This window comes from Pongo abelii, chromosome 5 (assembly GCF_028885655.2).
Source record: "Pongo abelii isolate AG06213 chromosome 5, NHGRI_mPonAbe1-v2.0_pri, whole genome shotgun sequence".
NCBI lineage: Eukaryota > Metazoa > Chordata > Mammalia > Primates > Hominidae > Pongo > Pongo abelii.
This window is the reverse complement of record NC_071990.2, coordinates 129,435,898-129,460,228: the sequence shown is the minus strand read 5'-3', so window position 1 is coordinate 129,460,228 and position 24,331 is coordinate 129,435,898. Positions and strand designations below refer to the sequence as shown.

Sequence of the window (24,331 nt, the reverse complement as noted above, 5' to 3'; positions counted from 1 at the left end):
AATCATAAACACATGCTTCTAGCAGTTATATTAGGCATTTATTTAACCTGACCCCTTCTGTCCGAGACAAGTACCATTAACACTGCCTTAAAGCACCAAGCATACCACCTGGCATTTGAGTCAAGAAGCATTTGCTGAATTGACTGATAAACCTCTAAATCTGACTCCATCTCTTTCCAATGTACTAGTTGCTAGAAAACCTTATGTTCTGACTTTCAAGGACACTTGGGGAAACTAGTTCATCATTCTCTTTGATATTTATTTTGGAGGTTTGTTTTATTTTTTGTGTTAACAAAACCTCTTGTCAGAAAGATTTCCTTACCTCGGCCCTAAATCTCATATTGTATTTTAGCATGCTTCTGTATTTACATTGTGGGATTATTTTTATCAATATACAATAAACAAGTTGTGTTTATTGGAGATAATTACTGAGAATAATTTTTTTTCTGTGATTATTAGCTTCTTTCAGTAACTGATTTTTTTTTTATTCATTTAGCAGCAGCAACAGAAGAACCAGAAGTGATCCCAGATCCCGCCAAGCAGACAGATAGAGTGGTGAAAATAGCAGGAATTAGTGCTGGAATTTTGGTGTTCATCCTCCTTCTCCTAGTTGTCATATTAATTGTAAAAAAGAGGTAAGGCCTAATATTGTCCTGTCCCGCTCACTTACCATTTATGTCACTGGTTTTAAAAACCTGTTTTTCTCAAGATCCTTTAAATGAGAACAAACAACAGGAAGAAAATTTTAATTTTAACAATGTTGTCAGCACCTGAGTCTATTGGACATGCTTTCTAATAAATTTTTATTTGGTTATTTGCAGTTTAATTTTGGATATAAACATATGCTTTTTGTTAAGTTGACCTAGAAATTAATGTCCGAATTTAAATGTCTCAAATGCAAAGGTACTTGAGATAATTTATCTTATATTTGAAGTGTTATTATTAACAATGGCAAAATGTGGATTTATTGTGATACTTGGGCTGTGGTCTAGGAATGATTTTGTGCTCTTTTTCTGTATTTTTCTACTTCTTGGCTACAAATAAGATATGTGAAGAATATAAACATTATTTAGTAAAACTGTACATTAAATATTCATTGACTAAAAATTTTAGCCTTTTAAAATAGAGAGTAAATTGTTTTAATTGAACATTAATTTTTTATACTATATCAACTAATATCACCATCTTCTGAAGTTACTTGAAAATACTAAGACCTACTGGAATTTAAACTGAGCTTTGCTCTGGAGACCAAAGTATATTCCTGATGAAAAGCATTTCAAAGTACATAGTTTTTATAATTTGAGCTTTTGTACATTATATAAAATGCCATAAATCTGTAAGGCATTGTCTTGGAAACTAATATAGCACTCTAATCCTTCCCATCATGTATTTGGGATAATGCTACAATTTGGAAGGACTTTAAAAAAAAAATTTATAAGCAAAAGTACAGTCCTAAAATAGTTTGGTGTATAGAAGTGGTTGTGATCAGTGAATTCTATTGAAAAATATAATAAATGATGTTGCTTATATTACATTAAATTATCTAGTTTACTATTATAGTTATTTTATACTTGAAATAAAGCATTAACGTTATAGATAAGACTCATACTACATGTTTTAATGATTCCATCAGAGTTTATTTTAATATATTGCCTCTTTACAATTATCCCCTGGAGATATATATGTTGGAGAAGACACATCTGCATTAGAAACATTAGGTATGCATTATAGTGTTTTGTGTTAAATTAGCTACATACGTGCTTTCCCCAAATAGTGCTTTCTCTTGCTGTTGTCTCCCTCTGTGGTTGGAAAATACATCATATGTGAGGCAAAAGTTTTAAGTATTTTAGCAATAAAAATTTGCCAGTAAAGATCAATAAAAATCACCAAATGTAACCTTCGGACCTTATGTCTCTGTTTAGTTTAAATGTGTATTTGGAGACTTAAGTAAACAATTTAGAGAGTAAAGTTAACTAAACATTGCTTCACAATGTTCTGGTCACTTCAGATTGGATATAAACATGAAAGTGGCTTCTGATTATGTCCTCATTCAGCTAGAATTGGGCTAAACTATTCAGTTTTATTTGTTATTTATTTGAAAACATTCATTTGTCTTGATAACTCTCCCTATCCAGGCCTCTGATTTAGCAATAATGAAAAAATTGAAAAATTAACTTCCTAAAGTATGCTAAAACCATCACTAAGCAAGATTTTGGGGGAAGGTAAAATGCTCTGACAGCTCTCTAAAATTGTGTAATATAACAACTAGATTTTCTGGTTCACATATTAAATGGTTAAGTTAATGAGCCTCTCTATTAAAATATTTAACATTTGAGCTTTCATAATTATGCTTTGATTGTCTTTTGATGGAAAGTATGCTAGGGCTTTTGCTTCTGTTCCTCACCATCACCTTTATGTCCAGGAAAAGCTGCACTTTTATAGATAGATCAGGTTTCATTATTTAGATATGTTACCTTCTAATATATAGTATTTATATCTACATTACTTGATACTTACCAAAGCAATTTTGTAATGACTTTTACTCATATGTAGCGTGTCACACATGTACCATGTATGCTTTAATCACAAGTATGTTTATCGCACATATAAAAAAGTATAGATATAGCAGCATTGCATTGGATATTATCATCAAGTATAGCTTAAAACTATTAATATAAAATGTTTCCCTTTTAATATATAAATTTATAATAAAAATAATGGAAAAGGAAATTACTTTAGCCTCTTATCTACATTTTAGTGGGAAATTGTTAAGTTTGACTTTATCCCTCACTGGGATGAATACATGTAGATATATTTCTTATGCGGAAAACAGTTCCATGTCTTTTTGGTTGTTTTGCAAAAGAATGGTGTGTAATTCAATTGAGTAAAGTTTTACAGCTAAGGATATGTATAAAGTAAGTTTTTAGGCTAAGAAAAGGGATATTGCATCTTTCAAAACGCAATGTCATTTTTTAATTTAATCGCTATTCAATTATTTCCAAATGTATGCCATTTTTTCATTGGTTGTGTATTATATTTTACATGCACAGCATGAACACATTAATAACTCAAACATAAATTTGAAATTATGTTTCAATACAGTAAATGTTTGTGTATGATATCATGTTCACATGCATCTACTGTAGAAGTATCTCTGTGTATATATAGTATATGGTATATATGTATATTCACATAACATATGTATATACCTATGTACCATTAAGATATAATAACTTGTTTGTAGAAGTTTAGGTGTTATTCTGTATATATGATATATTAACATAATAGATCTTTATGTTTTGTATCTAAAGAAAAATAATCTATATAGTACACAAGTTCTATGCACAGCTGTTCCATCTGTCATATTTAGATGGTAATGGATGATATTATGCTTAACTGCATGTTGAAAATACACAATCCATTTAATTTTTCAATTTTTTGGCAATAAGAAATATCAGCATGTTATTTTTTCCAAATTATGTATTTTAAATTTTATTTTTATATTGCATATCTGTCTGTTTAATTGCATGGCAAAAAAACTAACAATGCATGAGCAAATTGAAATGCAAAGCAAAAAAGAACATGAATTTTATTTTATTTTATTTTATTTTTTAATGCACATTTTTCTGCTTTATTGAATGTGACAGAGTCACGCTTTTCATTCACCATTGCTTCTCTTTTTCCACTGTCTGTGATTTGCTTGCCAGGAGGAGCTACTATTCTTACTCCTACTACCTGTAAGTAGAAAATGGGTGATGTACAACTTTACATGTGTTAAGGATGCAGTATCCCTTTTCAAAAACAAAACAGAATGCTTGCAATTTTGGTGACATTTCAAAAAAAAAAAGTTTTTTCAGATTCTAAAACTATAAACTTTATCTATTACCTATTTTGCCAATCTTTTTAAAAAGGGATATTGTATTTCTGTATGTCCAGCTACTTTTAATTTAGTTATAATTTTCCATAAGTAGCTTTAGTCTAGAGCCAAAAACATAATTTATTTACTAAAGTTAAACCTGTACCTTATCTTAGCAATATGGCACTTCACTCATCTGGTAAAGAAGAGATAGTGGTTGTAACTCACAAATCACTATCTTTATGTAGCATCGTTATGTCTGACAAAATGAGCCAAGTGGTGTATTTATGGAACACTCAAAATGCCTTTATGGGATGCAAATTAGTTCAGGTCTGCATGTGATAACATCTTTCTCCATATTTCTAGGAATCCAGGATGGGTTATAACTTCAGAACATCTTTGGTCCGGCCATTAAGGCAATCATTGTGCTTTTGTTAAAGAAAAAAAAGTAGAAGAATCATGGTGTTGCAGCAACAAAGAAATAAAAATTCTTTTTAGAGGAAAAAAATGAGTTTATTTTAACTTAAGTAGGACAAATGTTTTCGAAAACTACAGCCAAAAAAACCTTTGTCAACTAGGAACAGATATAGGCATCACATTGCTCCTTTTCTCTTCCAGAGTCTGTAACTCTTCCGAAACTCAAGCATGGTATGTTCATTTGGATAAGGATGGAGAAGATGGTCCATTCTATTTCCTGAGTCATTTTTCAGCTTATCACCTTATATGCCAGAGTAGTTTTTCATCTAAATCAAAGGAACATTACAGCAAAGCATTCTTGGACTTTGCTTGACCAGTATTTGATCCACCACCTTTCAAGGTTTAAAGATTGAAATTAAGTATGTTTGGGGCACATATCCCACAGCATTTAAATCACTAGGTAAATTCAAGCTAGCTTTACAACAAAACCTTTTTAAGAGTCTCCATTCTCCATGACTATAACACAATTCTGCCAACATTTTAAATATTATAAACATTTTGCTTCCTAAAATCTGCTAAACCAAGCAGCTGTACACTAACAGTGCTCCTAACTTATTGTGATGAATCATAATATCCTTGTTAAATTATGTTTGATGAAGCCAGAGATAATCAACTGTACCATTTCATACAATGATGGAGCACTTTCCCCCTTTATGGCCCACCCATACATCCACCTGCAGAAGTTTGTGCTGTTGGCTGCTTTGATAATTAAAGTCATTTGCACATCTGTCAAACTCAAAGTAGTTGCAAAATGAATTGCTTAACTGTTCCGAAGTGCGCATTATGTATGCTAGTTACTCAGGAGGAGACAAAGCATCAAACATACTGGAATCACTAAGTATTTAATTATGAGACTGTCAATAAGCTTAACATTAACCATTGATGTAGCTCTGATGTTAAAATGGGATTCCCTTTTTTGGTGGATAGACAACATTTCTGTGTTCCAGACAAGGTAACAGGTTATACTAATATTATTATAGTACATAGGGCTACTGGTAATTTTAATCATAACTACAGAGATTATCACAGAGATATGCTTTTAAAGGCTGCTTAACCATACCTAGTGATGCTTATCTGGATTAGAGGGGTTTTTAAAAATAAAAATAGATATAAATTAGAGAAGAGCTTAAAAGAAAACCAGATGTGATCTTTGAGCTAATATTCACTGGCATTGTCGTAGTAACTATCTGTTTTGGATCAAAACACTTAACACTGATGTCAATTTTTCTTTGTTTTAGAAGAACTTGAATGAAAGCCTACCTCACAGGGTTGTTGTGAGGATTGAGGTATAAAAACCAAGCTGATAATTCATGGCTGGCAGATATTAACAAAGGTCATATTTCCCCATAATTTGTCAACTAATCTAGGTTTGTGAATCTGAAAAGTTAAAGTCCTTCATTGCATGAAAATTTTAACCTATCATGAATTTGACAAATTCATTACTTCGTTTTTCTCCAATCATGAACTACATATAAATTACACATATTTTAAAGTAAAGCCTCAGGGTTTAAATTTTTCTTTTCTATTGGCTTTGAACTGCCCATCTTCAAAATTTTAACACTGTTCTGAATCCAAATTTCAGTTTGTGCTATTTTTATTCAGTTCAGTCTCTCATATTTTTTGAGAAATGAATTTATTCTTCTTATCCCAGAAACAAAGATTGAAAGTTATTTCCTAAAGCAATTTTTGCTGTTTTAAAATTTACAAATGGCAAAATATTTATTCTATATATTTTGCTGAAATTTATAACGACTAGTGTTCAACTGCTAGAGTAAATACTGGTGTATATTAACTAGTGTTCAACTCCTAGAGTAAGTAGTGCCACTTTGAAATGTGTCAATTTAAAAAGTGTAAGCAACCAGATACAGCGTAAGAGCTTAGCCTTTAGAACCAGGTCATTCTTCATTGCTTATTAGATAAATAACCTTGGGTAAGTTATTTAACTCCCCTGAGCCTCATTGAACTTATCTATACAATTAGAATCCTTGTGCCTTTTTCAGCAGATTGATCTGAGAACTGAGTTAACAAATGAAAAGTGCCAAGTATGTAACAGGCTTAATTCATCTATTTAACAAGTATTTATTGAAGCCTGCTATGTGCCAGACACTGCGTCAAGTGCCAAGGCTATGCAGATCATCCTTCTCTTTGTGGAGCACATAGTGGGGAAAACAATTGAAAGATATTTGCACCTATCAATCAATAACACTCATTACAGGGGAAGAATGTGGTAGCATAGAAAATACCTAGCCTAACTTGAGAAAGGTTGCTTTGGAGTCAGTCATATAAAGCCTCCCTGGTGAAGTGTCTATTATACTGAGACAGAACAGATAGATTTTAGCCAGATATTACAGGCAAAAAAATGTTGCAGATTAAAGAACAAACATCTTGTGTGATGGCCTAGTGGGAAGTTTGGAAAGTGGAAGTCCGTAGGCTAAATGTGACCTTATGATGTTTCATGTGGCCCATACACTGTTTCAAAAAATAAAATCACTTGAAAAAATCAAGAAGATTAACATCAATCAGATTCATGGCTTGTCTTTGAAAAAAAGAAAATTAAGCCAGAAAGAAGTTCAACAGTGGGATCAAATGCCAGTAGTCACTTAGGCAAGTTGCCCCTAAACTGCTTTCCAGTTCTTCACAGCCGTTACCCTTCCTTATGGTATCTTGCCACTGACAGCAGCACTCATTTATATTACCTGTCTGAAACCTACATATTCATAAAGGATTTTTACCCGCAAGCCTAGAAAAAAATTAATAGCTCTTTGAATGTATAGCACAAATGTTGCTAATAAATGATGGTGGTGATGGTGTAGTGGTAGTTATGTTGGTGGTGGTAATAGTTCTTGTTACACTTTGTCTTATTACTAATACTGTGATTCTGTGATTATCATTATTATTTCTAAAATAGCCATCTCCATCCTCGAATCTTACCTTATGACTATCTTAAACAACATAGTGTCAGATCTGCTGTGTACGTGTGTCGTGTGTGTTGTGTATGTACCGCCCTGAGGCCAAGTACTGTAATTCTCAGAGAAAATATATCCTACACTGGAACAGTCCTCCAATTGCTAGATTAAGGTTGTAAAGGAAAAGACTTTATACATAAACTCGATCTTTTAAATGAACCTTTGTAGTATTTGTAGTACATTTACTCTGGTTTGGATATTAATGAGGATCAGAAGAGAATGGCTTAGCTTATAATCTAGTGAAGGAGTGACGTTCTTAAAACAACTAAAGAAGATTTCCAAGGCAATCTAAATTGTGGCCATAAACTTAGTAACACAATTTGCCTATTACAAGCTTTTAGAATGCCTTTATTTATATATAAATTTTATTGTTAGTGTGATTTAAATATTGTATGTGCCTTTAATAGCCCTTTTTCTTGGATGTTTCATGTGTAACATTCACAAAGAACTAAAATATATTTTACATCCATGATATGTAAGATAAACATGCCAATATTTGAGTAGTTCATAATTCTAATGCTGTTAATAGCCAATCCCTTAAATCATATGCCTTTCTGCATTTATAAAGCATTGCTGTAATTAGTTGATAGTATGCCATGTGGTTCTAATTAGAAAACACATTTTTAATATTTGACCATGTGAATATTCCAAGATGATAATTTTCATGTCTTTCCATACTATATTTTAAAACTTTTCTCACTACTTTTCTTACACAGTATATGATTTAATCCTATATATTCATGTGTGCTTGAAATTTTTTAGCAGTGGCTTATTCTAAAAGTCTTCAGATTAGCTTCTGATTAATGTTATAAATATATTGCTAAATATGTTAATGCTACACATTGCATTTTTACTTAATAGCACAGAGAATGAAGAATGGGACATGTCTTTGTTTTAATTCGGTGGCTACAGTAAAACAGACTTGAAAAGTTAGTCATGTTATTTCTAAAAGGAACTAAAAGTTGATCAAAAGAATGAATTACCCAGGCGTATCAAAACTTGGCTTTAGCTTGAATATTTATTGAATTACTCTAGTAAGGAGGTATTTATTTTGCTTGTAATAAATATAATTATATTTTATGATATTTAAGAGAACAGGAAATGATGAGAGATTTGGGTTGACAGCTTGAATATTGAAATATGCATCTGACAAAATACTTTTATAGCAAGGAGCAAATATAATTGTTTGAATGTCAAACTTAATTCCTGAAATTGTGACCAGTGCTTGGGGTTTCTAAACCATGTTTGTAACATTATCCTCAGGCTCACCTGAACTATTTATTGCTGGTGTTAACTCTCCTGCAAGCCTCAAACACTAAGGACTCCCTTTTGTATTTGCCTTGGCAGCAAACTTGCTAAAAAACGCAAAGATGCCATGGGGAATACCCGGCAGGAGATGACTCACATGGTGAATGCAATGGATCGAAGTTATGCTGATCAGAGCACTCTGCATGCAGAAGATCCTCTTTCCATCACCTTCATGGACCAACACAACTTTAGTCCAAGATGTAAGTTTTTCATTGAAATTTTAATAAATGATATTACGACTCATTTCACTTTGAATTCTACACGTTACCTTTTGAGTAATGAGAGAGAGTAGGAAAGTGAGGGGAGAAGCAGCTAGAAAGAAGAGAAAGAGATGGAGAATATTATGGAATTTACAAGAAGGATTCTCATCAGGATTGATACTAGATTTAGTTTAACTTCAAACGCTATGAATTTTATTACTGTATCACAAGGGATATTCCAAACATATACCACTCAGTCCATAGCACATGTCTTTGCTTTAAGTGGAAATACACAATTGCCTACAAAAAGTTAGTTCATGTCAGAATTTATAATTCTTTTTTCATTTGCATCTTCCTTTGTGTAAGATGAAAGTCTCTTTTGCGATAAGAGGAAACAGTAATTCTTTTTGAGAATTATTGACATAGGTAAAATCATTCCATTAAAGTAGTATATTGTAGACTCCTGGAAAATTGCGATACTAAAAAGTTAACTCAGGGAAACATTAGTCTACATGCTCTTAAGTATCTGGTGTGAAGTCCAAAAGTATACTTGAATTGGGAGATTTGCAAGGAATAGTGAAATTCATCCATCTATCTGTCTTGAAAATTCCTAATGTTGGTCTATGAAGGCAAGGCTTTTAAAATATTTCCACTGAAGTACCATTTAAAAGCAGATGATTTTAATAATTACCCCAGAATCAATATTACTGTTTATTTTCAAATTTCATATGAATGTTATATTCTGTTCTATAGTGCATCTGTTTAAGTTAATTAAATTTAAGTGAAATTGCCTAACTTTGTTTCTTCAAATCCTCAAGTAAAACTGATGCTTGAGGCAGGCAAATCAGGTATATCTCTTGAGTATACTGGCCTTGTATAACTTGGGCCTTACGGCATTTGGCTCAGATCCTAGAGATATGCTCACCCCGGTTTGGAAAACATGGGTATAAGCAAAGAAACAATATAAGTATTATCTCCTGTACAAACTATGAACATATGTAACAGTAAGATTGAAAGCAAAGTATTTGTAGGTTGTATGCTTGTATGTAAAGAGGGAAATTTTTTTCTGAATTGTTCAGCTTGGAGAAATTTTTCAGTAACTATTGGATCTAAAATGAAGCCCATCATTTTCTATGTATATATGTATACCAAATTAGTAGTTAGGAATGCTATACATGAGTTATTTTGGAATTTAGTTATAATCATGACAGGGCCTTTCAGATCTATTTTAGTTTTATTTCACTATAGATAAATGATTGAGAAAAACGTAAAATGCTATTACTGTTGAAAGTAAGTTTTGCGGAAAATAAAGATGTATCATCTCTTTAACTACTTAATTTAATATTTAATCAATTAAGGGTTTGAAAGCATTCATGCCTCCCAAACTTGTCTATCTATTGCCTACATTAGGACCTTATTTGAAAGTTTGAATTCAGCAGTGTAACTATAAATATCCACTTATGAACTTAGAGAAAGGATTAAATCTATTTCCCACAGATAAATGAAAAAAAATTATTTGGAATGAATATGAGATAATTATTTCTTTAAATACCTTACACTTGATAGATCTAAAATACATGGGTTTTTTTTTGTTAAAATTTTTAATGTCAAGTTGAATCTTCTGGCTTTTTAAATGAAACAGAGTTCTGAACTATAATTATAGATACACCTCTCTTGATGTTTAGATATAACCCAAGCTGAGGGAGAAAATTTTACATTTGCAGAATACAGTAATCTGAGAAAGTTTAATAATTATGTTTCTTAAGAAAGCATAAATCTATTTTAAAGAAAAAAGATTTTAAAAAACAATTTTAGAGCAATATATTCCTTCATGAGCTTTGTTTTCCTGCAGTGCCCAATGATCCACTTGTACCGACTGCTGTGTTAGGTGAGGCCCTAAATCTTTATCATCTTTTCATTGCATGGATCACACCTCCTTGCATGGGTTTACCCACATAGAGATTATTTACAGTGCAGGAGGCAGCTTGATTTTGAAAATAGACAGCCATGTTATTATCAAAGAGAGCAACTGTGTTCAACCCAATATCAGATCTAGTGGATTTCAAATTAGCAAGGCATGCTATTTAATGTATTCTTCAATTCTTGGTTGTTAGATTTGGAGCAAAATTACAATGGCCCTTAATGTCTGACTAATATTAATGTGTCAAAATTGGTAGAATGAAGCCAAATGCATACATCTCAGGGTGCAATGTTGCCTGAATAACTAGTTTATATGTAAAAGTCTACCTAATGGAAAGGGATGTTTCTAAATCCTCCTAATTTATAACCACAAAAGAACAAATTTACAAGTGAACATTAGGATTATGTGCATTTGCTTTACCTCTTGTCTTTATTAAGAATGTTTTAATGTAGGCAAAGTTGCTAAAATCTTGATGTGGGGTTTGACATTCTACATGAACCTTACCTGATAAGTAATGTTATCTTTCAAGAAATTTAGAACAAGCTACTTGGGTTACCACTGTATAACATCTAAGACAATGCTATTGCTAATGACAAGACTTTTACAGATGTAAAATTATATTAATTTTTAAACCTACCTATATATTTAAGAATGGAATGGGTTTCATTTCACTTCGTACCCTATTCCTTGACTAATTATACACCAATGATTAGTAATCAGCTTGCCTGTATGTTCACAGGTTCCATATCAATTTTACCAGTGTTTCTAGTTAAGCTTTAACCAAAGAAATATGGAAATTATCAAATAAATATATCTTGTAAATTCCCAAATGTCATGTTTGTTGTTTATATTTAACATTTCTTGTGAACATAAAACTTTAACTTATATTTTATGCTTGTATTTTTGTTATACATACAATCAATGTTCAATTGCATTTTTAAAATATTTTGGAACAACACAACTAACTCAGTTTTGTAAAATATACCTCTTATTTACCAAAATAAATATTTAAAATTATAATTTTATAATTACTATAAAGGATATATATTCTAAAATAATCTGAAAAGTCAATGTTCTTCATCTCTACTTGCACTCTCCCTTTGATGTCCACCAGTAATGGTTAGGAAGTGAACTGGGGATTTGCCCCAGGGAGTGGTCTTATCACACAGGGAGGAGCCATAAATCATGATCACTGGGGATCATTAAGGAGACATCAGATGCCTCTGAAAATGTCATCTTCTGCTAAGCACTGTAGAATGCTGTCAGTATAAAGTTAATAAATAAATTTCAATTAAAATATTGATAACTAATTGGAAAAAAATTAGTTGCCTAAATGTTAAAAGTTTCGTTACAATAATTTTCTACACATATATAAAGTCCAAGTCTCAGTCCTCCTGTGGATTTACAATATGAACTCATAAAAATACCTTACATCTTTGTTTTCCCATCTGTAAAACAGTATAATAATTCCTACCATGCCTTTTTCACAGGGTTTTATTATAAAGAGAAAATTAGATGATGTGTATGAGTTTTATAAACTGTAATAATTATCATAGTAATTTTCCCTGTGAAAAAGGATATTCATGTTTAAGGAAAGCTAGATTTAACACAATAGAGTCATAAAGTCTAGTTATATAAACATTCATTACACATTTATTTAATTTTGAAAGTCAAGCTGGTTTTAAAAATATATTGGCATTCTTTAAAAGCTAAATATCTCATTAATCATATTAGATGTAGAAATGATTTGTTGTATTTTTCATCACTCTTAGGATTGTGGTCTTTAGAGTTTTGCATCCAATCGTTTTTGTATTTATAATGCAGTTTCTGAAATCACTTCAAATATTGCTTAATGCTAATACTTACTGATTTAAAAGGGCTTAGAAACTTTTCATACTGATTCGTATTTTTGGTTTTTGTGTTTTACTGCTTCATTGGGTTTAAGTTCCTATAACAGGTAAGTGTATTACAAAGAACTCTAGAAAACCTTTCAATCAAGGATGTATTTCAAGTTATTATTCTTAAATGTATAGTAAGGATAATGATTAGTACATGTACCCTCACTACTAGTCACATTATTAGGTGGTTTAATGAGGTGGAAATGTACTGAGATTAATAATGCATATGTGATTATTTTAAAGACCTTACTGCTCATTGTACTACTGTATTAAAGCTTAATGCAAAACAAAAGGCACTGTCTATTTTATATTAGGACGCAATCATCTGTAAGATTTGGAATATGGGTGAATTCTGTGTTTCTCACTGAGCCTTTTTCAATTGTAAATATTCTGCTACTCCAGCAGGTAAAAGTGAGCTCTGGGGCTGCTCCACTGAGCCCTGGCTACCTTCTTCCAGCTTGAGTGATTGCATTTTGCCTCTCTGACGTTATCTGTTCTCTTTACTTCTCATCCTTAACTGTATATTCTGTGGCAGTGCCCAAATCAATTGCTTCTGAATTTAATTTTTCTGGGGAGATGTATTTATTCTTTATGTCGGTCTGTTGATTGTAATATTTTAATAGAAGTAGATCCATTGACTTTGGTCTCATAGTGAGAACAGGAAACTCTCATGAATCATGTTTGCTAGCCAAAGTTTTTGTGTAGAGGGATGAGCAAATCTGAGTAAAAGACATGAATTCACTTGAGTGGTTAGGTCACAACAGAATCTATCAGGGATTTTTTTATTCAATGTAGTATTTTTAGGAATGAATGCAAAAAAAAAAAACCATTCAGCTTAATAAGAGGGAGTAAAGATAAATGCAATCAAGCTAAATTACAGAGGCACACAAATCTGATTGTAGGGTTCTTTTTTTTTTTCCCCTTCTCCAGGAAGAAAAAATGTTTATCATGGGGACAACAGTTCATTTTTTGCCATATCCTATTTGTAGAGTTGGTGATAGAACAGGCAAATGTACTAGCACTTGAAATATGCTTATCTGTTAATTAAATATCGTTCTCTACAGTATGCATTATCATTAAAAAAAAAGTTCCCCTGAGAGTGTATTTTCTCTTCTGTTAATGAGTATGACGGTATAATGCTTTTCAAAGTAATACCCCTTAAAACATTTGTTGTTTTTTTTTTAAGTGGTAAGTTTAAATGTGATAAATATGAGCATGCTTCTCATTGTAATGTTTAGTACTTCGGTCATTAAAATACTGTTTATTCTTCATAGGCAAAAATGTTCTTGTTCTTTTCTTCCTTCTTATGACAGAAAAAGAATTTAAAGTTTCTTTTCTTTTTAAGCTAATAACACAATTGGGAAGGGACTTACGCTTAATTGTGAGTGGTCAGGGATTCAGTTGACTTTTTAATTCATTCATTGGAATATTTATTGAGTGACTGTTATGCATCAGGCACTAGGAATAGAAAGAAAAATATTGTCTCTGTACTGTGTGTTTGGAATTTAGTGAGGAAAATAGCCAAGTAAATAAATGATTAAAATATAGAGCAAGTGAAATGACATGTAAAAATGAATAAGAGGTCATGGGAACATAAAGAAGGAGCTTTGTAACTCAACCTGGAGGAGCCAGAAATGACTTCCAGGGGAAGAACCCACATTTTGCTCCAGAAGCACACCCTGATTTCTCTCGCAGCATGGCCAGGAGACTCAAAATACATTTGCAATAAAAACAATAATAGTAGTAAGTCAAGGCGGCAGAGGTTGAATATAAATGCACGTGTAGTCTGGCTAGCAGACAGAGTGGCATCAGGGGGTGATCATGTGGAATGCCCATGTTTCCCAGTGCAGAGTGTGTTGTGGTAAAAAGCCCCAGAGAATAGGACCACAAGAACAAGAAGAGCAGCCCCTTGGGGATGGGTCACCTAGATCGGGTATCTCTGAGGGAGGTTGGGATATGGGTGGGAAGGAGTTTGGTCAACTTAATAGACCATGAAAACACCTCCACTTGACAGCTGGGTCCTCTGGTCCCACTCTATACTGCTGTGACTATAGATGCAAGAAAAACAACTCAGCAAAATTTCCCACTTAAGCTTTTAAAAGGTCTATCAGATGTCTCCCTGCATCTCACAGCGTCTGTTGTCTTGCTGATATACACATAATATACTCTCACCTGAAACCTTGAGTTTTGTCTTTGGGGATATTGTCTAGGCCTACACTGTATGATATTTCTTTCCCAGAATTCCTCTTGTTATCAGAAAGATCTTAAGGTCTTAAAATCTTCATTGCATAGATACATATATTAAACAAGATAACTTTGTCTCTTTTTTAATCTTCTGAAATCTGAAAAATGCCAGATGAGAACCACAGTGCTACAGCAGAGTCCAGTCGCCTTCTAGATGTACCTCGCTACCTTTGTGAGGGGACGGAATCCCCTTACCAGACAGGACAGCTGCATCCAGCCATCAGGGTAGCTGATTTACTGCAGCACATTAATCTCATGAAGACATCAGACAGCTATGGGTTCAAAGAGGAATATGAGGTGAATAAGTTTCGATACTGTATTGAATTTGATTTTTAACTATGATACTCAGTGGAATTTAGCATTTTTTCCCTCTCTTTAACACAACAAGGAGGTGATTGCTCTGTAGGCTTTCTAATCTAGTGTTTATGAGTGTACAGCCAAGTGTGTGTACATGGGAATGGGAAGGGAATGGGGAAAATAGCACTTACTGGAGATATATCTGAGTCTAAATTTATTACAAGAATCTTTAATGTTGGATTCCATAATTTATTTTACTATGGTATTAAAAAACACTTTGTGTATCTCCCCATGCAAAAATCAAGTAGCAATACCCTTTGGGTCCCATTGTTCCATTGCAGATTCTATCATTTGAATGAATCAAGTAGCAGGTACTTCTCTGCCCCTTTTTTTGTTGACTTTATGATTGAGAAATCAGATGAAGCTTTGTGCTCTAAATGTACTACTTGCCACTCTCAGTTTAATTTTATGGATTATTGGTTGAGGGTGGCTGAGAAAAAAAATAGAGCACTGCAAATCTAGTAAACAACACTGAGAAGCCAAAAGAAGGCAGTGGGAAATTCTTCTTCCAACCTTATTTCCTCTTCCTACTCAAACCAAAATACCAGGACTTATCTCACAAAGGCAATGATTTAAAACCAAACATTCCAACACACACAATGTAGCAAAAGGGAAATAGTTCCTTTGCCACCCTTCACTTACTGAGAAATACCAATCTGGGGCATGGAAGGAAGCCAGTCCACTACCCATGAACACATCACAGTACGCACACATTTAAAGTGAAAGAATCCAAGTAATATTTTGCTTTGAAAAGACCATCCAAAATACATCCAATTTCATGAAGAATCTTTTAAACTCCATATTTTATCTATGGATTACTTGTATACCTTAAATTAGGAGTGTTAATTACCTCTGAATTTTGAAGGTTGATTTTAGATATATGCCAGAAACACTATGCCGTGGTAACAAAATAAGTACAAGGAATTAGACTATTCTGCCAGAGCTGGTTCTTTTTGTTCATTTCATGTGTATTGCTGTGTACCTTGCTTCAAAGACCACTGGCTCTTTGAAGACCCCATTTCCTGTGTTGAGCAAAGTTTAAGTTCTTTTGCAAAATGAAATTTACACCTGTTTTAAATTGCTGCATATAGTAATTAAACTAGTTAACAAATTCATCTGTTCCCAGATTCTTGAAGAAGGGGACTCTATTTTAATTTTTTTATGGTCCCTTGTCATAAAGACTCACTCTTTTTCATGATCTTCAAAGAAACTGAAATGTGATGTATTGCACACAATCTAATGAATAATTGTGGAGGGAAGCAGGTTTTCTTTCGACTGTTATAAATGCTAAATGATGCACACTTGAAAGATACTCACTAAAAGTTTTTTTGCAGTTTTGATGCATTATCATTCAATACGTTTTGAAAAGAATGATACTTTTCTACTTCTACCTCCGTTATAGTGAACTTAAATTTAAAATACTTTCAAGTCCATTTTTTTTTCTCTAAAGTTATTTTTTTGTCTTTGATTTGACCTGAATCCAATTTAAGATGAACAAGTATGAATCCAACAAAGCAGCTTTGAGGTCTGAGAATGAAACTTGTTTACTACTGTAGGACTCCTTTCCTCTCTGAGAAAGTGATTTTTACTATTTGGGGCTTCAGAACAGATAAACCTGATTTTTAAAAAGGAATTAAATTCAGTCTGCTTATTCGTTTTGTTTTCCCAGAGCTTTTTTGAAGGACAGTCAGCATCTTGGGATGTAGCTAAAAAAGATCAAAATAGAGCAAAAAACCGATATGGAAACATTATAGCATGTAAGTTCCCATACAATTCTTGGTGAATGTAAATATTATATGCTTATATGGTTTTAAACTTTAAGAAAAATCCCGGAGAGTGGTGTGTCTGTTTATGAAGTAATCTGCTTAATATTAAAACAGCATTTACAATCAGGCTTGAGGGCTCATGCCTGTAATCCCAGCACTTAGGGAGGCCAAGGCAGGTGGATCACCTGAGGTCAGGAGGTTGAGACCAGCCTGGCCAACATGGCAAAACCCTATTTCTACTAAAAATACAAAAATCAGCTGGCTTGGTGGCATGCACCTGTAATCCTGGCTAATCAGTATGCTAAGGAAAGAGAATTTCTTGAATCCGGGAGGTGGAGGTTGCAGTGAACAGAGACTGCGTTACTGCACTCCAGTCTGGGCGACAAAGCGAGACTCTGTCTCAAAAAACAACAACAACAAACAAAAACAACATTGGCTGTTAGCAGTGATTCTGAAATTGTCATCATCCTCATTAATTAAATTGACTCAGCCACTTCACCCTGTGGAGATAACTTGCTGTTTGATTTCATGTTTGTACTTAAATGCATGGGGTGTTACTGAACAGCTAAGACTATCAGGATAATGAAAAAGTAAGATCTTTTCAGTTATAAATTGTTTTAACACTCCCATGAAACATATTCAAGATTGGGGTGTTATTCTTTCCACATGCCTTTAATTCTTACTTGGAGCCACTGTCTAAACTCCAGTTGTTCGATATTATTTATCATTAGGGACTTCTTCCTGAGTAAGTCCTCAAGATATACACGGGATAATAAAGTCATTATCAGACAAAACCACAGGATCAGTAAAGAAAGTAGCAGATAGTTTCACTTGTAACTAGCTGCTGATTTACCTAGACCACTCTATTCTGAATTTAAATTATTTTAAAGTATCTTATGAATAGCTCAAAATCTAACCTTGATTCTCAGGGAGTAAGAAACTGAGAGCGGGAATTCAAAATTCACTTTTTAATTCTGTGGCTCATTTGCTGTAAAGTGCAGAAGAAAAGGATCCAACCCATTTAAAGTCATGACTAAAAAGCAAAATTAGAAGTTAAGTCTAGTTCAGTTATGTAGACAATTCTGTGACTCAAATGATTACTTACCAGACAATTTCATGTCTCCTAAACACTAACTATGAAGGTTCAAGTCAGTGAAGCTTAAGTCACACAATATTATAAGTATAATAGCAAGGTTCACTAACATTCTTATATTTCTTCAAGGGACTGATTTGGTAGTAGTATACTATGGATAGACTATGGGCAACCACTGAATTCTTTAGTCTCTACCAATGACATTGCCTCAGAACAGGGGGAAAATTTAACGCTTATATTTATTATTTAAAAATTTTAGATGATCACTCCAGAGTAATTTTGCAACCCGTAGAGGATGATCCTTCCTCAGATTATATTAATGCCAACTATATTGATGTAAGTATTTTTATAGTTAAGTATGTCTACTTTATTGGCTTCTATATATGAACCTTTTTGCTTATTACCTATAAAGTGATTGCTAGCTTTTTAAAATATAAAAGTACAAACTGTACACTTTTCCTTGTTCTGCGTCCTAGTACTTACTGATGTTGTTGTGCTTTCTTTCACACCTGACTTTGGTTTGGGCTGTAGATTTGGCTGTACAGGGATGTAAGTATCACTATATGTAAATAACAGCACCCTATTATAAATACAAACATTCTTAATTACAGTTATTACTAATGCTCTCTTACTACTAGTTATTTCTGCATGCTTCACCTAATTAGCTTCATACAATATATCTCTGTTCGTTTTTTTGTAATTCTTTCACATGCGTAAAGATCTATTTTACCTCCTTCCCTTTTCTTGTGTAGAAAAACAGGACCATTTTTAGCTTTGACAGTTTATTACGTACTCGAGTTTTATTTGTTGATGATTTCTGTTTCTGGCTTTTATTCTTACCCTTCCCTAAACATATGTGAGAAGCTGGATAGTATGATGTGTATTAGTGTTACTGAAATTTTACTTTTTACATTTGACTTCTGATGTTAAAATGAGTAGAGAGACTATTTTGTGATGTGTTGTATTGGCTTTTAAAGTAATAAAATTACTCAGGCAAAATAATTACTAAATTTCAATTGTAAAATACACATATCACACATATATATCGAATCACAGAAATGAAAAAGTTTGCTTCGATCATATATTTCACTGTTAAATTTTGATTACATACATATCTACATGGAAATTCTTTATTTAAAGGAAGTAATTATCAAACAAAATATAAAATATTCTTAAAGAGCAATATATTACATTACCTATAAGGAGGACAGGCTCTTTGTGATACCACCTGGTTCATAATCACCCTGGAGATCTTGGGAATGTTACTTCTCTCTCTGTACCTCAGTTTCCTTATCTTTGCAGTGGGAATAATAATAACAGTACTAACCTCATCACTTTGTTGTGAGAATTCAATGAAGTAATGCATGTTGAGCATTTTGCCCAATGCCTAGCACATATTTAGCACTCATTAAACCTCAACTATTTTTTTTTACAATTAAAATCTAGGTGTGCTATAATTAAATTGATTCACAATATGTATAATTATAAGACAAAAGGTGGAGGTATTAAGTATTGCAGCATATGTATACTTTTATAGACCTAAAAGATATGAAACCTAGGACCCAACATTTTATAATTTCCATAAATATGAAATAATTTTCATTACATTTATTAGGTTCACATTTTAGAGTTGTGAATTGTAATTATGTATTTAGTTGAACTAATATATTTTATAAAGCATAGTATATGAGTATATGGGTTCAATTTCTGATCATAATCTTACTCTTACTCATTATATAAATTTATCAAACGTCATTATGTAAAACTAAGCTAATGGCCTAATTTTTAGAATAAAAAAATCAACAGTTCTACGACAAATTTGTAATTGTTCTTACCTATTTAGTTTAACCTGGGTTTTCTGCCAGGACATGTACACTGGAGCCTTGTTATAAAACTATTTCGTGGTTCATATGGTAGGACTGTATTTTAAATAAGACTTGTTATCCAGTCTTTCTGTTAAGACCCCAGTGTATTTTGGTCTATTTCTATACAATTTCATAATTTTCCCTTTCCCATTAGTTCATTATATGTAAAAAATATAAGTATATACTTCTGCAATTGGTATTTTTTTAAGAAGTGGAAATGAAATACTTATAAAGCTTGGAAAAATTTTTCCATAAAATATTGTGCTATTTTCCATAAAACATTGTGGTATATTAAAAATTTGAAATCTTCCAAATTTGCAACAAGGTAATACTCATGCTATTAAATTTTAGGTTGCAGATCTCAGTTCACATGTATTTATATGTGTATTGAGTTGCCCTCACCAGTATGTGGACAAATTGTACCACAGACTTTTACTAAGGCTCATTGGTAAATATGCAACAAATTCAGAACTTAGGATCATATCATCAACATTTTTGCAACTTATACTCTGTTGTTATTCAACCAATTGAGAGCAACTAACAATCTATTCCTCCTCAACAGAACTTTTAGCACACTGAAAAAAAAAAAAAAACTAAATTTTTACTCAAGATAAGATGCATTTTTAAAAACTCTTCTTTCCCTATATATATATGTGTGTACCTATAATTATGTGTGTGTAAATTAACATTGTGAGCACGCACAAAATAGTTTTTGCATATCCCTGAATGTGTTATAGAACAGGAATATTCTCTAAAAATCTCGGCAGGACTTTGATTGGATGCACACATGCATTGTCCAGCTCTAACATTGGAATGTTCTGTTATTTTTTTTATGGTTCTAATATGTCCTCGTCCATTTGTAATGCAGTGTGTTGTACTTTTGGATGATAAAATGAGAATTAATATTTTTAAACACTATTTTACCAGGAATGAATGACTAAACATTAACATGAAGGCATAAACATTTTAGTGAAACCAAACAAAATCTATGAGGTTATTCCACGGCAAACAAAAATCAATTATACAATATATATTCTAATCAGAGCCTTTAAAATATTTAATTTTTGTTTTATGTTTACCTTTCAGATAACATAGGTTTGAGAAGTGAACTATGTGTTCACTACTCATTTCTGGACTTTTTATTATAACTTAATCTTAACAGGTGGTTGTCTTCATCTTTTTATGCCTTCATTCATTTATTTCTGATATTGATGTAAAATGATAACTAATTTGTTCTCCTATTTTAGGGCTACCAGAGGCCAAGTCATTACATTGCAACCCAAGGTAAAACTTTGCCTTGTTAAATGTTACAGAAAAAACAAACTTGAATATTCATCTATATGGTGGTTTTTATTATTTTTTTAATTTTATCTTAGTAACAAAAAAATTAGCCCTTCTGATTAACACTGCTCCTTATTCATTTGTATAGTACAAATTTATCGTGTGCGTAAAGCTTATATAAATTTAAGCTTGATTTACTTTTAATTAAAAGCGAAAGAAAAGCTGGTAGTGGTTATTATGATTTGATCCTTGTTATACAGATAGGTCAGAGCACTAGTCAATAGTGCCAGCCAGAGGAATTACTCATTTTTGAGGAAAGGAAAAAGATGTCTCATATAAGAGGCCTGTCTTCTTTCAGCAAGTTTGTTAATAGTACCCAAGACCAATATTGTTATAATGAGCTGTTACACTGAGCAATTGTTTGACAAGTCAAGACTGAGACAAAACAAAGAGATGGAATTTAGTCAAGTTAATTCTTCATGGAAAATAATAAGAAAGTAGAGAGATCTTGTTATGGTGGCACACTGGGGAGTAAAAGTATCCAAATAACAACAACAACAAAAAGCATCTGTAGTTATCTCTCTAAATTGACTACTGGCCCTCAGAAGAGAAACCTGTACATCTTTTTTATATAAAAGAAAGTAAAACAAAAGCTACGTTTACTCTTTCGACAGGGGTCATTTTTCTGTGTTTTCACATACCTTTGGAGTAACTGAGTTCAGTTGTATACTCTTTAAAGTTAGAAAGATCAACCATAGTGGTGAACAATATTCAGTTTTATGATATTCAATAGAGAATAGCCCAGCACATGCTTTTGCAGTTTGGAGATATTATGATAAGATTAGGATATGTCCTTACGTGTAAGAATATGTTTTTATTGATCCCTAAACATGCACTATTTATAAATAGTGGGCACTTATTTAATTGGTAATATATGCTGTCTGGTTGATGGTGGCATAAGACTTCTATTTTTTACATATATTTGAAGATGCATTAAAGTGACTTAGTGACAAATATAAAATACCCAAGAAACTAGTGATAGTTTCTTCTAAATTGGGAAGTGTAGAGGGCAAATTGAAAAAAAAAAAAAACTTATATATGCCTGTGTTTTTGCCTATTGTGAGAATTTAGATATGCACTGAATTTAAGTATTTTCAGTGACATTTTGTGTTAGAACTTTTTTGGAATTACTTAGTTTACTCTGCTTCTTATCTTAGCTAAACTTCTTACTAACTACAAAATTCCTTTGATAACATAATATTCAAATTAATTTCTTCGTAGGTCCCGTTCATGAAACAGTATATGATTTCTGGAGGATGATTTGGCAAGAACAATCTGCTTGCATTGTGATGGTTACAAATTTAGTTGAGGTTGGCCGGGTAAGAGGAAGAAAAAGAATTTTTTTGTCATAAAAATGAATATAGTTGAGAAGCAACATATAAGACACTCAAAATAGAATATCATCCAATTGTTTAAAAAAATTTATAGGCACAGCATTTTAATTAAGTACTTCTAAGTAGGCCTTGAATGGCTGAAAAATTATTTGATTTCTCATTGAGTAACAAAATAAGCTTTAATTTTGTACTAGAATCTAACTGCATTATCAGGCTTGTGTATTTTTTGTGAGACTATATAAACTCTGTTTATTGTATAATATATTTTTTTCTCATTTATAGATTTTTTAAACTGAGTTTTAATTGTGACCTAAGGAGTTATTGCTGCAATTAAATCATCTTGGCTAATTAGTATTATATATTCAGGTCTGTCTATATATTCTTTTTGTCACTTAGGTTAAATGCTATAAATATTGGCCTGATGATACTGAAGTTTATGGTGACTTCAAAGTAACTTGTATAGAAATGGAACCACTTGCTGAATATGTAGTTAGGACATTCACCCTGGAAAGGGTAAGTACTCTAAAATTCTATTTTAAAAAGTTATATCAAAACTGCTTTTTCTCTTAAAACCTTTGCCCAGTTCTGTTTTGATGATGCTATAAAATCCATTCATTCATGTATTCATTCCACAAATGTTTATTTGAGAGTTTACTATGTGCCAGACATGTTTCTAAACCTTGGGACACATGTTAAAATCTCCTCGTGTGGATCTTATAGCCGATTGAATTAAGACAGCAATAAAAATAAATAAATCAACTAATATATCATACATCATGACAAGTGCTATAGAGAAAAATAATGTTGGGGAAGGAAGTGGGGAATATTATTGAGGCAGGGGAAAAAATGGTTTACAATTCTGAAAGGATGATCAAAGAAAAACTCATTGTTGAGAAAGTAATATGAGTAGAGACCTGAAATAAGTGAGGGAGTGACGGGTTATGTCCAGGGCAATAATGTTTCTGACAGAGGGGAGAGTCATTTCAGAAGCCTGGAGGCATGTGTAAAGCTGTTAGAATGCCAGACAGTCACCAGGCCAAGATGTGCAGAGATCCATAAGTGAAGGGGAAAGAAATACAAAATGAAGGCAGAGAAATCACAAAATTGGATAAGTGGTGCCTTGTAGGCCATGATGATTTTAGTTCATACTAAAATTGAGTTAGACTGCCATTGTAGGGTTTGTGAGCCCAGGGATAACATGGTCTGAATTTTATTTCTAAAAGGATCACTCCAAGTGTTACATTGCAAAGAATAACGTAAGGTGGTTGGTGTAGTAGACTAAAGTGGAATATAGTAAGAGTGAAATACATTTTGTGGTAAAGCTTGGTAGATTTGACCACACGAAATTGTGAAATTACCTGTGGCACAAAAAATATCAAAGGTACATACACACAGAAGAACCTTGTGATTGTTTATTAATGTCCTTAATTTATAATGTTAATACCAGTAGAAGAAAAAAAATACTAGAATCTCTGAAGAAACACAATTGTTAACATGCCTATTAAAAATGTTTAACCTAGTGTACTTATATACCATTTTGTCCTTCCAAATCAGCAAGAACTTTAAAAAAGAATAATCCTCATTGATTGTTAGAGTATGTTCAAACATTTTTATACATTACTGATCACAGTTAAATTGCTACAAACCTTCTTTAAATCAATAAAACAGTCTGTCTCCAGAGCTTTAAAATGTTTATATCCTTTGA

At 32.4% G+C, this 24,331-nt stretch overlaps 1 protein-coding gene across 5 annotated transcripts in view; it reads left to right on the top strand.

Moving 5' to 3' along the window:
- PTPRK (protein tyrosine phosphatase receptor type K) overlaps positions 1 to 24,331 on the top strand; it is a 559,501-nt gene that overhangs the window by 514,462 nt on the left and 20,708 nt on the right. Inside the window, exons 14-24 of one of the 5 annotated variants that reach the window (XM_054556728.2) lie at positions 497 to 635; positions 8,647 to 8,807; positions 10,660 to 10,695; positions 12,674 to 12,685; positions 14,983 to 15,167; positions 16,897 to 16,984; positions 18,346 to 18,422; positions 18,618 to 18,635; positions 21,199 to 21,235; positions 22,514 to 22,611; positions 23,023 to 23,139. In XM_054556728.2, coding sequence (XP_054412703.1) covers positions 497 to 635; positions 8,647 to 8,807; positions 10,660 to 10,695; positions 12,674 to 12,685; positions 14,983 to 15,167; positions 16,897 to 16,984; positions 18,346 to 18,422; positions 18,618 to 18,635; positions 21,199 to 21,235; positions 22,514 to 22,611; positions 23,023 to 23,139 — 968 coding nt within the window. 5 annotated transcript variants of the gene reach the window in all.